The sequence below is a fragment of the Salvelinus sp. IW2-2015 genome, linkage group LG16 (assembly GCF_002910315.2).
Source record: "Salvelinus sp. IW2-2015 linkage group LG16, ASM291031v2, whole genome shotgun sequence".
Taxonomy (NCBI): domain Eukaryota; kingdom Metazoa; phylum Chordata; class Actinopteri; order Salmoniformes; family Salmonidae; genus Salvelinus; species Salvelinus sp. IW2-2015.
In genome coordinates, this window is record NC_036856.1 from 17,374,728 (window position 1) to 17,388,227 (window position 13,500).

The 13,500-nt window shown below is 44.3% G+C and overlaps 1 protein-coding gene across 3 annotated transcripts in view; it reads left to right on the plus strand.

The window, feature by feature from the left end:
- The first annotated feature begins 284 nt into the window (after positions 1–284).
- acsbg2 (acyl-CoA synthetase bubblegum family member 2) overlaps positions 285–13,500 on the plus strand; it is a 28,450-nt gene continuing 15,234 nt past the window's right edge. Inside the window, exons 1-3 of one of the 3 annotated variants that reach the window (XM_024003645.2) lie at positions 285–427; positions 11,362–11,500; positions 12,267–12,382. In XM_024003645.2, coding sequence (XP_023859413.1) covers positions 11,385–11,500; positions 12,267–12,382 — 232 coding nt within the window. In that variant the 5' untranslated portion in view covers positions 285–427; positions 11,362–11,384. Of the gene's footprint in view, positions 428–8,293; positions 8,440–11,361; positions 11,501–12,266; positions 12,383–12,605; positions 12,737–13,500 lie in introns of those variants that run through there. The other 2 variants (XM_024003643.1, XM_070447558.1) reach the window with 2 other exon arrangements.

Here is a 13,500-nt window from a genome sequence, read left to right on the forward strand (position 1 = left end):
TTTTACCATACCAAATTATTAGATGGCCTGCAAAAAAACATGAAAGGGAAAAAATGAATGCACTGCAACAATGTGTGTGGACCAGAAAAATTCTCTCCTCACTATCTATTGTTCCTGTAGTGCATTACAATCTTCAGATAATGTTTTAATTGTCTTCAGTGCAGATAATCGTTGTCTGAAGGTCAAAAAGCAGTAGTAATAAATCAGGGTGCCAAATGAACGGTTCTTTCACAGATGTGATTTGGTTTAAAAGACGTTAACCAAAAAGAGCCGTTCGTTCTGCTTCTCAGTAGCTGGCGTGCACACCTGCAGGATAGGCCAAGTAACCTGACTTCATTTCCCTTATGAACTCTTAAACAACTTCGGCGCTAAAGTTTGCAGCACTGAAATTTCCAGCAGGAAAAAGTTGCCTTGTTTTGCATTGACGGTAAGCTCCAACATTACTTTAATTGACATTAATAAACTTAAACATGTTGGCCTAACGATAACGTGTGCTATTCTTCATTCGCTACAAACTACATGCCATGCAATGGCTGTCATATTGTTGTGTAGCTAAGGTAGTTTACCGGTAAATACAGAGAGCTACTTATAGTTAACAATTTTGCTCTTAATTTAAATGGAATATCTTAACTGAAACTGTGACACTTGTACTTTGAACCAATTTGGTTAGCCTTACAATTAGCCATTCTCCTAGCTATTTATCTTTGCACGCGCCGACCGGTAACTGTCAGCCGGTGCACCTTCAGCGAGTGGATGCTCGTGTCACTCGTTTGATAAAAACGTGTTAAGCTTGACCTATTTTCTAAATGTATTTTATTGGACATGTTTTTTTCCCTCGATGAAAATAATGACCACCTCTGCCGACCTTTTACCTCTATTTGATCATCATGCCATGTAAGATCATACATTCTCTAAATAAAGACACCTTTCTATTAATCCGAATACTTGTAGGCGTGTGGTGATGTCAGGTTTCCTATAGTCCCCATTTATAGGAAAACATAGTTAGCTAGTTAGTCAATGTGCAGTCAACCAGCTAAATACATTTACAGGTCTAACGTTACTCAACATTTTATTTCCACTTGCTGTACAGTACACGCAATGAGCCTCGATTCCCTGTACCGTGAATATGACGAAGGAGATGTCAATGAACTCCAATAACCTCGCTGGCTGCAGCAGCAACACGGCCTCGCCTTTTATGGGGAGATGGCTCACCAGAGATCATGTGATAGTGCGGTGGGTTTGCTTCTCTTAGAGCAATTGGCTGAAGCGATCTTGCTATACATCTGGTCTCTTCTTTTATTAATGGGCATCATAATTTTCCTGTGAGGATCATGCTATACATCTGGTCTCTTTTATTAATGGGCATCTTCATTTTCCTGTGAGTCATTGTTAATCCCTCAAAGTAGGTTGAATACATCAAGCTGTCACCTTGCTAGGTTCTATGTGATAATGCAAAACAAATCTCTCCATTTGCCATGACTTTCAAGTTCTCAGCAAACAGGGTTGCCCAGTTGGGAAGTTCTTTCTCAGCCTTGGTATCATTAGCTATGGGATCAGCACTCACCCTCTATGCATTTGCATTTTTGCATCTAGTTTAACGCTGATGTGCAAAACCGAAGTCAAAGCTGACCTGCATACCTATATAATGTAGGTACATGACATAATGACGCCATGTAAAATGTTGCGCTACACGTGCAACACAGCATTCCTAACCTAGCCCACAATGTCTGTTGTGTGGATCGAGCAGTCAACAAGTTGAACAGTCATTTGAAAGAGTGAGACAACGCAAAGGCGAAATCCATTAACTCCAAGATAATGGAATTTAATTTCCCTTGACAATCAACCGTTCTCTGTCGTGGGTGATGTTGGCTTTCGCGACTGGTCGAGCACCGGTACACACTACCAAGTGCGCTATTTTTCAGATGTTGCCCTACCTGAGTTACACAGTAATAGCGTCACTGCTATTAGTTTCACGACATACTATGGAACACCGTTTGGGTCTTTGTGTGTCAAAAAAGATACACGTCAAATAACACTATTTGACACATTAAATAAGCTTTAAATTTGACACATCAAATACCACAGTTCTACTATAGAATGTTTTGTGTTCTGAATTTGCACGTGCAAGCCAAGCGCCACCACTACTATCAGTAGCACTGTCAAAGCTGCCCAAAAGTCTGCATACACCGGCCACAAACGATGTGTTTACAATTCCGCGTTGGTAATAAAGCGATATTTGTTTGACCTCAACTTCTGGGCTAGCTAGCTAGCTTTAGCTTGGTACCTAGCTAGCACCAATACAACCAGCCTGAAAACAATGACCAGTAGAAACTAGAAATGTACCAATATCAAATTTTTGACCGATATCAAATATTTTCCTTGCCAAAAAAACGATACCAATATTTTAAAAAATTAAATGAAAAAAAGGCCGCAAACATTTTTAGTATTGGGTTTTTTGGCAAGGAAAATATCGGATATCGGCCCAAAATTTCATATCGGTGTATCACTAGTAGTTTTACTTTCCTTATCTTGGTCATCCAGTTTGAAAGGAAATTGGGCAGAGAAGTGTGTGAAGAAACTGCACATTTTAGTGGCCTTTTATTGTACCCAGACACGGTGCACCTGTGTAATGAGCATTCTGTTTAATCATCATGATATGCCACACCTGTCAGGTGGATGGATTATCTTGGCAAAGAAGAAATGCTCACTAACAGGGATGTGCACAAAATATGAGAGAAATAAGCTTTTTGTGCATATGGAACATTTCTGCAATATTTTATTTCAGCTCATGAAACAAGACCAACACTTTACATGTTGCATTTTATATTTTTGTTCAGTGTAATTACAAATAATTGGTTGACTGCAAATTGACCGCAAGAAGCCCAAACAGGCTAAAACATAATCATTTCAAACCTTGCTTACATTTGTTTACGATCACATCTCTCTATGCGTGGGAATACTTTGGAACAGATTTCCAAAATTAAAATCGCTTGGAGCTGATTTGCTGGTATTTTGACAGTCTTATGTCCAACAATAAAACATTAAAAAAATGCCCTGCAGTAGGCTATTGAATAAAGCAGTGTTGGTTGTGTGTATATTTGTTCATAGAGGAGACTGTTTTGATGTTATAAGTAGCTAGGTTTCCATCCAATTGGCGATCGATTTTTATGCAAACATTCTAAAATCTACATAAAGAAAATATGCGCATTTTCCCACCAGTGGTGGGAAAATTGGATAAAAGTACAGACTCAGAGCTTCAAAATCATACACTGTAGTTAGAGGAAACATGGGGAAGTAATGCTGTTTTAAAAGTTGATCAACTTCATATAAAGATGGCGCAGATAGACATGGCCGCCTTGTTTCTCGCTCCTAAGCAACTTTGCAGTATTTATATATATATTTTTATTTCTCACGCTATTAGCCCAGAACATTCTTAGCATTATTACATACAGCCAGAAATAACTTTTGGATATCAGAGAGGCAGTCTCTCACCACCATTTCGACAAGGAATACAACTTTTCTGAATTGGATTCTTTGATCGTACCCTTCAAGGCAATAGAACTTATACCAGAGGCTCCTCCAAAATGCTGCCTGGGGAGAAGAGGTATCCGGAGTGGACTTTTAGCCTGACTCAGGTGGCGTGCACACCATCCACCACTTCCAAGTATATTACTCGCTATTGTTCAGTCCTTGGGCGATAAAGTAGATGAGCTCAAAGCGTGGATCTCCTTCCAGAGAGACATACTCTGTTTCACGGAATCATGGCTCTCTCCGGATATACTGTCCCCGTTGATACAGCCAGCTGGGTTCTCGGTACATCGTGGTAACGTACAGGAACTCAAGTCCTTTTGTTCACCCGACCTAGAATACCTCTATCAAATTCCAACCATATTACATCACTAGAGAATGTTATTTTTTTTTGTCACAGCTGTGTATATTCCCCCTCAAGCCGATACCACTACGACTCAAGGACTGTGTGCAAACCGGAAACCGCATATACTAAGGCTGCATTTATTGTAGATGGGGACTTTAATTTGGACTAGTGGAAAACGCTGCCAAAGTTTTATCAACTCATCGCCTGCAGTACTCTCGCTTCAAAAACTCTTGACCATTGTTACTCTCCCTTCCGGGATGGCCTTGAGGCCCTCCCATCAGCAAATCAGATCTTTGCTCCTCCCTTCCATAGGCAGAAACTCAAACAGGAAGTACCCGTGCCAAGGTCTATTCAACGTTGGTCTGACTAATCGGAATCCATGCATCAAGACTGTTTTGATCACGCAGACTAGGACATGTTCCGGGTTGCCTCTGCTAATAACATTGATGTATACATTGACACAGTGACTGAGTTCATCAGGAAGTGTATAGGGGATGTTCCCACTGTGATGATTAAAACCTATCCAAACTAAAATAAATTGTAAATGGCAGCATTCACTCAACTGAATGCGTGAACCACCGCATTTAACCATGGCAAGGTGACTGGGAATATGGTCGACTACAAGCAGTCCAGTTATGCCCTCCATAAGGCAATCAGACAGGCAAAACATCAGCACAGACAGCGACAATTCAATGGGTCAGACACAATAATTATGTGGCAGGGACTCCAGACAGTCACGGATTGTAAAGGGAAAACAATCCACGTTACTGACACCGTCTTGCTCCCGGACAAGCTAAACAACTTCTTCGCCGGGTTTGAGGATAACACCGTGCCGCCAACACAAGCCGCTGAACGAGGACTGTGAGCCCTCGTTCTCCGTGGCCGACTTGAGTAAAACATTTTAGCTTGTTAACCTTCACAAGGCTGCCAGCCCAGACGGCATCCCTAGCTGCGTCCTCTGAGCATGCGCAGACCAGCTGGCTGGAGTGTTTATGGACATATTCAATCTCTCTGTATTCTGGTCTGCTGTCCCCATTTGCTTCAAGATGTCCACCATTGTTCCTGTACCAAAGAAAGCAAAGGTAACTGAACTAAATGACTATTGCACCACAGCACTCACTTCTGTCATCATGAAGTGCTTTGAGAGGCTTAAGGATCATATCACCTTACCCAATACCCTAGACCCACTGCAATTCGTTTACCGCCCCAACAGATCCACGGATGATTCAATCGCCATTGCACTGCACACTGTCCTATCCCATCTGGCCTAGAGGAATACCTATGTGAGAATGCTGTTCATTGACTACAGCTCAGCCTTCAACACCACAGTACCCTCCAAGCTCATCCTTAAGTTCACGGCCCTGGGTCTGAACCCCAACTTGTGCAACTGGGTCCTGGACTTCCTGACGGGGGCCCCACAAGGGCGTGTGCTCCGCCCCCTCCTGTACTCCCTGTTCACCCATGACTGTGTGGTCACGCACGCCTCTAACTCACAACAGTGGTAGGCCTGATTCCCAACAACGACGAGGGGGAGGTGAGGGCCCTGGCGGAGTGGTGCCAGGAAAATAACCTCTCCCTCAATGTCAACCAAACGAAGGAGCTGAACATGGACTTCAGGATGCAGTAGAGGGAGCACGCCCGCATCTATGGGGCCGCAGTGAAGGTGAAAAGCTTCAAGTTCCTTGGCGTACACATCACTGACAATCTGAAATGGTCCACACAGACAGTGTAGTGAAAAAGGCACAACAGCACCTCTTCAACCTCAGGAGGCTGAAGAAATTCGTATTGGCCCCTAAAACCCTCACAAACTTTTACAGATGCACTATTGAGAGCATCCTATCGGGCTGTATCACCGCCTGGTACGACAACTGCACCGTCCGCAACCGCAGGGCTCTCCAGAGGGTGGTGCGGTCAGCCCAACACATCACCTGGAACACACTGCCTGCCCTTCAGGCCATCTACAGCACCCAGTGTTACAGCAAGGCCAAGAAGATCATCAAAGACCTCAGCCACCCAAGCCACATCCTGTTCACCCTGCTATCATCCAGAAAGCAAGGTCAGTACAGGTGCATTAACACTGGGATCGAGAGAAAAGCTGTTTTTCAATCTCAAGGCCATCAGATTATTAAATAGCCATCACCCACCTGCCTCCACCCAGTGCCCTGAACTGTCACCGTCACTAGCCGGCTACCACCCAGTTACTAATCCATGCACCTTAGAGGCTGCTACCCTAGTACATAGATCTGGAACACTGGTCATTTTAATAATGTTTACATACTGTTTTACCCATTTCATATGTGTGTGTGTATATACTGTATTCTAGTCAGTCAAAGCCATCCTATTCAACTATTGCTGTACATATACTATTCTATCCACGTATTCTTCAGATATATTACATATTCTATCCACAATGTCTATACATACCCTCATATACAGTGCATTCGGAAAGTATTCAGACCCCTTGACTTTGTCACGTTACAGCCTTACTCTAAAATTGTTTTTATCCCCCATCAATCTACACACAATACCCTATAATGACAAAGCAAAAACAGTTTTTTTTAGTCATTTTTGCTAAGTTATACAAAATAAACTGGTATCACATAAGTATTCAAACCTTTTACTCAGTACTTTATTGAAGCATCTTGGCAGCGATTACAGCCTCGCATCTTCTTGGGTATGAAGCTTCAAGCTTGGCACGCCTGTATTTGGGGAGTTTCTCCCATTCTTCTCCGCAGATGCTCTCAAGCTCTGTCAGGTTGGATGGGGAGCGTCGCTGCACAGCTGTTTTCAGGTCTCCAGAGATGTTCGAGCTGGCCGCCCGGCCAAACTGAGCAATCTGGGAAGAAGGGCCTTGGTCAGGGAGGTGACCAAGCACCCGATGGTCACTTTGACAGAGCTCTAGAGTTTCTCTGTGGAGATGGGAGAATCTTCCAGAAGAACAACCATATCTGCAGCACTCCACCAATCAGGCCTTTATGGTAGTGGCGAGACGGAAGCCACTCCTCGGTAAAAGGAACCTGACGGCCAGCTTGGAGTTTGCCAAAAGGCACCTAAAGACTCTCAAACCATGAGAAACAAGATTCTCTGGTCTGATGAAACCAAGATTGAACTCTGGCCTGAATGCAAAGCATCACATCTGGAGGAAACCAGGCACTGCTCAACACTTGGCMAATACCATCCCTATGGTGAAGCATGGTGGTGGCAGCATCATGATGTGGGGATGTTTTTCAGCGGCGGAGACTAGTCAGGTTCAAGGGAAAGTTGAACGGCGCAAAGTACCGAGAGATCCTTAATGCCTGCTCGAGCGCTCAGGACCTCAGACTGGGGCAAAGTACACCTTCTAACAGAACAATGACCCGACGCACACAGCCAAGACAACGCAGGAGTGGCTTTGGGACAAGTCTCTGAATGTCCTTCAGTGGCCCAACCAGAGCCCGGACATTAACCCGATCTAACATCACTGGAAAAACCTGAAAAATAGCTGTGCATTGACGCTCCTCCATCCAACCTGACCGAGCTTGATAGGATCTGCAGAGAAGAATGGGAGAAACTCTCCAAATACAGGTGTGCCAAGCTTGTAGTTTCATACCCAAGGAGACTCAAGAATGTTATCTCTGCCAAAGGTGCTTCAACAAAGTACTAAGTAAAGGGTCTGAATACTTATGTAAATGTAATATTTTTGTTTATTTGTAATACATTTGCAAAAATTTCTAAAAAGCAGTTTTTGCTTTGTCATTATGGGGTATTGAGGGGGGATTTAAAAAATAAAAAAAATAGATTAAGGCTGTAACGTGACAAAGGCTGTAACGTGACAAAGTCAAGGGGTCTGAATACTTTCTGAATGCACTGTATATCATAATGCACTGTATATCATAACTAGGAATAAATTAATGGAAGTGATAGAAGACAATATGATCCAATAGTTCTGGATGTTTATTTGATGTAGCCTACAGTATATAGGTCAGTAGGATAAAGATGTCTGCCTGACAATGTTGGCATGTTTATCTCTGGAACAGTCATAAAAGCCCAGCTAGCACAGCTGCTTTATGCAGTAGCTATAACAAACTGGCCTGAGGAACCGCCCCTTCCTTGTCCTGTAGTAACCCCAGCAGCATATCTGCTTTGTGTGGTTGTGTATGTTGCGGAAGTGAAGTGTGTGTGTGTGAGGGGGTTGGGTGGGGGACTCATCGCATCATCCAAGAGAAGGGGGAAAGAGTATTCCATTCCACCCATTCCCCTCCCTCTTGCATTCATTTAGCTGAAGTGACCATATATGGGGGACGAGTCTTGTGGTGTGAGCCGTTTCAGCCAATGAGAAGGGCTGTAGTGTTGTCATCTTAGTGGCGGAAGTGTGTAAGGATGTCTGCAGGAAAGGGTGGGGTTTCGGAGGAGGGACAAAGCAGGCTTTTGAAAATTAATGATGTGTTACACAGAGTAGACGGAGGCGGAGAGGCCAGCATATTTTGAGTCTAGCAGCTGACTGAATAGAGTGCTTCAGCAGTCCAGAGAACCGGCAACCAGAACTGAAACAAGGAATCTAAAGAGTTTGCTTCCAAGGATGCACTGTAAGTTCTTATGCATTGAATTAGATATACATTCAGACTTTGATGAGGGCGTTTTCCCTTTCACTTGGGTAACCTAGATCTGAAAGCTTACATTGATTGTTACATATAATACATCTTTATATCCATAATCCTCCGACTTTGGCTTGTGGGAAGGCATTTCTCTGGCATCGTGGCATTTTCATTAGGATGTGACTGGTGGTTTCTGTGTACCTTACTTAAAATACATTTTAAAACTACATTTGAGTCCCTCTCTGTGTTCAACGTTTGAATTTGGTTTAGTTCTTACATTGAAGTTAAGTTATTGAATTAAGAACAGCTCATGTACCACAGCTCTGAAGGCTGTTTATTTGGTACTCATCCACCTCATTAGCCCATGTCGACAGCAGATATGTGCCGGCTGGCTGGGGTGGAGCATCCTGCCCTCCATGTACAGCTGCTCAGACAGGGTTGGGCAAGGCAAAGAAGTCCCAGTTTTAACTGCATTGTTGGGGCCAGAAACAGCTGCTGGTTGGATGGATGGGAACTTGATTCACCCCAGTGGGTTAGCAGCCTTGGAAACAACTCCAGGCAGATGGGTGAGATGGCCATCTGGGATAGAGACAAGTACAGGGACAGAAAGAGATTTAATGTAGCAAGTGCTTTCTTTGCATCTAAAATTCTCTACAGTTGGGGTATTTAAATGCTGGGTGTGGGGAGAGGGAAACCCCTGCTTGGTTTTGGAGATGCACAGTTTTGGGCAGGATTTGTTTAGGTTGTAGTTAATGCTGGTTTCTAAAAATGTGTTTAATGTTGCTATTAGAGCAGTGTGCAAGAAAAGCTTCTACTCATAATCAGCCAAATCGTCTATACTTGCAATTCGTTTTTTGAATGGACATTGTGGCAGTTATGTGGACTAGACATACTGTTTGTGACCTAATCCTCTCTTAATTGTGTGCAACGCAGCGGTCAGTTGCTAACGTGATGAAACTCTGCGCAATGCTAAATCCATTTGAGCCGATCCCCTTAATGCTCACTGGGAATCTCCCTGGCAGGGGTGTACAACCTCATTTAGGCATTACAATGAACGGCTCCTCTGGGGACTAGGGGTCAGACGGTGACCATCCATTCCCGGGCTCAATCAACAGGAGAGAAGGAAATGGCTTTCTATCATACAACAAGGAAGTACCTTGATTTAGATTTTTTTTCTCCCTGTTCTGACTTGTATTGGTGAGCACATTGTGAAGGTAAATACATACAGCCTTGGTCGTCATAGCTGGAGGGGATGAGAACAGAACTTGGTCATTGGTTTGGCATGTGACGATAGCTCTCATCACATCCAAACATAAATCAGTCCTATAGGGCTTCTCCCTGAGACTTATTCAGTCATGAGAGAGAGAGACCCCTGAGGATCAGCCTTAAGGCAGCATTCAGAAATATCAAGAATCTCCTTTCTTCTCTCATTAAGGTACATAGTTTGAGCGTGAAAGCGAGCCTTTTCTGAGCTATAGGCTTAGTCTATAGCACCCACCCCCAATGCAGGCATGTCGGCCCCAACCCCCAGGGTCCACTCACAATACAACTCCCACACTAGAATACATTACAGCCATGCAGCGTGAACCCTGGCCACAGCTGTCCAAGTGTGTGAGCATGGGGAATCTGCAGCCGCTCTGTTACTGGAGGAAGGAGGAAGAGAGTAAAATGGTAGCTGTTGCAGGGGGTTTGTGGTGTAAGCGGTGAGCTCACAGGCTCTGCAGGAATGTGTACTGATGAGGTGAAGTCTCAAGGTTAACAGCAGTGCCTCTGAGGGAGGTAGAATCTATCGATCTGCTGAGCTACGGCCCTTGAACGAACCATGAATCAGACACATTGGTTTTCAGTTTGAGGGTTTATAGCCGTTTCAAAACACTAGGTTATAATATTGACAGGGTTTTAATGAGGGCTGGCTGCGCCCTGGCCCTGGCTCAGGGGAATATTTGTGTTCCTGCTCTGACCTCCATGGTCTTTTCTTTCCTGCCGCCCCTGCTCAATTGTCCTCAGCTGGTGAACTATGATAGTCCATTCCACAATAGGCCGAAAGGGCCACTGGTATGTGTTTTCAATGCACCGAGCCAGGCCTAGATAAACAGAAGCCAGGCCGGTATTGGCTTTCCAACAAGGGGGTGGAGAGTGGGCTGGAGTTACGTGCTGGTGGGGCGGTCATGGTTATTGTTCTAGGGCGCTGACGTGTTTCATGTGCCATGTTGGGTAACTGCCCACAATGGAACAAGCAGATCATCAACAGGGGCCGAACTGGGCTCTGGTTGGGTCTGTGTGTCTTTCACACAGATGGACCCATTGAATTTCAATAACCAGAGGATGAGATGAACCACCCAACCAAATTAGTCCGTCTTATGCAACCTCTGCTGTCCCGCCTGTTGTCATGTGTCCACATGGCTTTATATCTCTGAAAGGGGGGTTTCATAACACGATAAGGCCCAAATATTAATTTAGGCTTCCTCTGATTTGGGAAAGGACCACACTGAATAAACATGGTTCATTTATTTTGGCTGAAAGAAGTTTCTTAAAAGGATGCCTCATTGTTCAAAAACAGTGGTTTATGGGGACAAAAACACAGTTCAGTCTACAGGAGCTCTTGGATCTATGTACCTTTTTGAGTCCAGAGCATGACCCTGTGACAGCACTGGCAGCACAGTGGTGGGAGTCTTGTGAGCTGTTTGGCAGTCACATGCTACTGGCAGTTCCACTGTGTGGCCAAGAAGCAGGTGCTACTGTAAGGAAGGACTAGTGCCATTTGTGTCCCATTTGTCACTCTCAAAGCCTGATTTAAACCTCCCATCACTTACTGCTGGGGAAACTCAGCCCCGAAGTTTGCATGTGTCATGTTGTGTGAATGAGTCATATGCTGTTTCTTACCCTGTCCCCTATCTCTATCCCCCCCCCCAGTGATTGTGTGCGAGCCCGCTGCCATGTCCACAGCCGTGGTGATGGACCCCCCCAGGGATGACAGCAACTTGCAGTCGTCCTGTGGCACCGGGGACAGCATTGCCTCACTGGATGAAGTCACTATGGATTCCACAGCCAAGTACGTACCTGACCTGAAACCATTGTCTCTGGTCTGATGGCGTGATTCATGTTTGGACTGTTGATCRAAAGGCTCTCGTCACACAGGAATAACGATGACCTGCAACCTTTCACGGTCTTAATAATAATCCCACATTAAAGGGATACTTTGGGATTTTGGCAATGAGGACCTTTATGTACTTCCCCAGAATCTGTCTTCATACTGAAATATGAGACGTAAAAATGGTATCCACTAGTTCATCTGACTCTGAGGAAGTAGATGAAGGGCCTCATTGCCAAAAGCCCGAAGAACACTACATGACTAAAAGGATGTTCATCGAACATCTCATTCCAAAATCATTAGCATTAATATGGAGATGGTCTTCTAGGAAGGCTTTCTACTGGATGTTGGAACATTGCTGCGGGGACTTACTTCCAGTCAGCCACGAGCATTAGTGAGGTTGGGCGATTAGGCCTGGCTCCCAGTCGGCTCAAATTGCCGAATTCATCAATTTTGAAGGGGTGTCCACATACTTTTGTGTATTTATAGTTTATCTCTTTAAATGACAGCTCAAAGAGATATTTGACCTACTTATATCACTCAAAGATGAGAAACAGTCCTTACATTTTGTCAAATCAGCATTGTAAACAGGTTTAGAGTCAGTTTGCAAGACAGATTCTCTGACACACTGAAAGGTTTCCTCCATCCATCTTAGATGTGGCAGCAGAGTTCACCACGACAGGACTGGGAATCTACTTAACATTGTTTATAACGTTTTTCCCCTCAGTGAGTCATCAGAGGAGGAGTCAGCCGGTGAGAGGGAAGCAGAGACTGGGGCCAACACTGAGCTCACCAACAATCCCACAGACATCCCCACTGAATGGCCCACACACACACAGACAGGTGAGCTGACCCACACACTCACACATTTACTTGGCAAACACCACAAGGACAGCATTTACATGGGACACAAATACATTTAGGAAACAGGGTTACAACAGTTAGAGCGTACACAAACATAGTGTTTCACACACACTCTTGAGGTTAGCACTTGGTTACAGAAGTTATACCAGTGCATTCATTTTGAGGTAGACCAAATTTAATTGTCCCCATTTTGAACTTTGAGGGAATGGGCCTAAGGGAAGTGAAGTCCACCCTTGGTGCCAGTACGTGCCAACTTCCCTACCCTGTCTCCTCCGGTTCCTGTCTCCGACTCAAGTCAAGAACATTCAGTCTTCAACATTCCACACACACTCGGTATGACAACCCTTTTTATAAGCTGTATACTGGCATATATAAAACCCCAAATTAGATGAAATAGGGCTATGCCATCCTAAATGAAGGTATTCACAAATTTCATTAAAAGCACATTTCAGTTGAGATTTGTGTCAGTTGGTCAGTAAAACCCTATGTTACTGCAAATCAGTAGGGCATTCTCCTCCACCATCCATCCATTCACCTGAAGTCCAGTAACTGTAGCCTCAGGACCTGGCAGAGTGGCAGCATGACTGTGGCAATGTGCTTCTGTTGACTATTAAAGAAGTGTTTGGTCATAAACAGTCCTGTCTGAACTCCCAGAAGGTTCCACCCACAGCTCAGTCCTGTTGACAGTACACAGAAACACAGCGCTCTTTGGAAACGGGGTCAGCCTAACACAAGGTCACATGACCCCACGCTTCACTCAGTGTTGATCTTTTCGTTTTATAGTGCTTTTCAGAGGCTTCATAGTCAACACAGAACATGGGAGAGAGTAGGTCCCCTTATCTAAATAAAGCCTTCACGCACTTCAAAATAGTGACAGGGATTATCTATAGTTCTAGTCTTATCACAGTGGCATTTGAAAAATTGCTGATAAGACTCAAACCTGATTGCTAATAATACTAGGTGAGTTAGAGCTTCTGTTTGTCTCTGGCTAATGGCCCCCATTAACCCTTGACACTCCTACCTGTATACAGGTTGAAAATGGCAGATTTTGTCATTGATAAGGGCCTACATTGGAATGCAGTGGCTGTACAGTAACA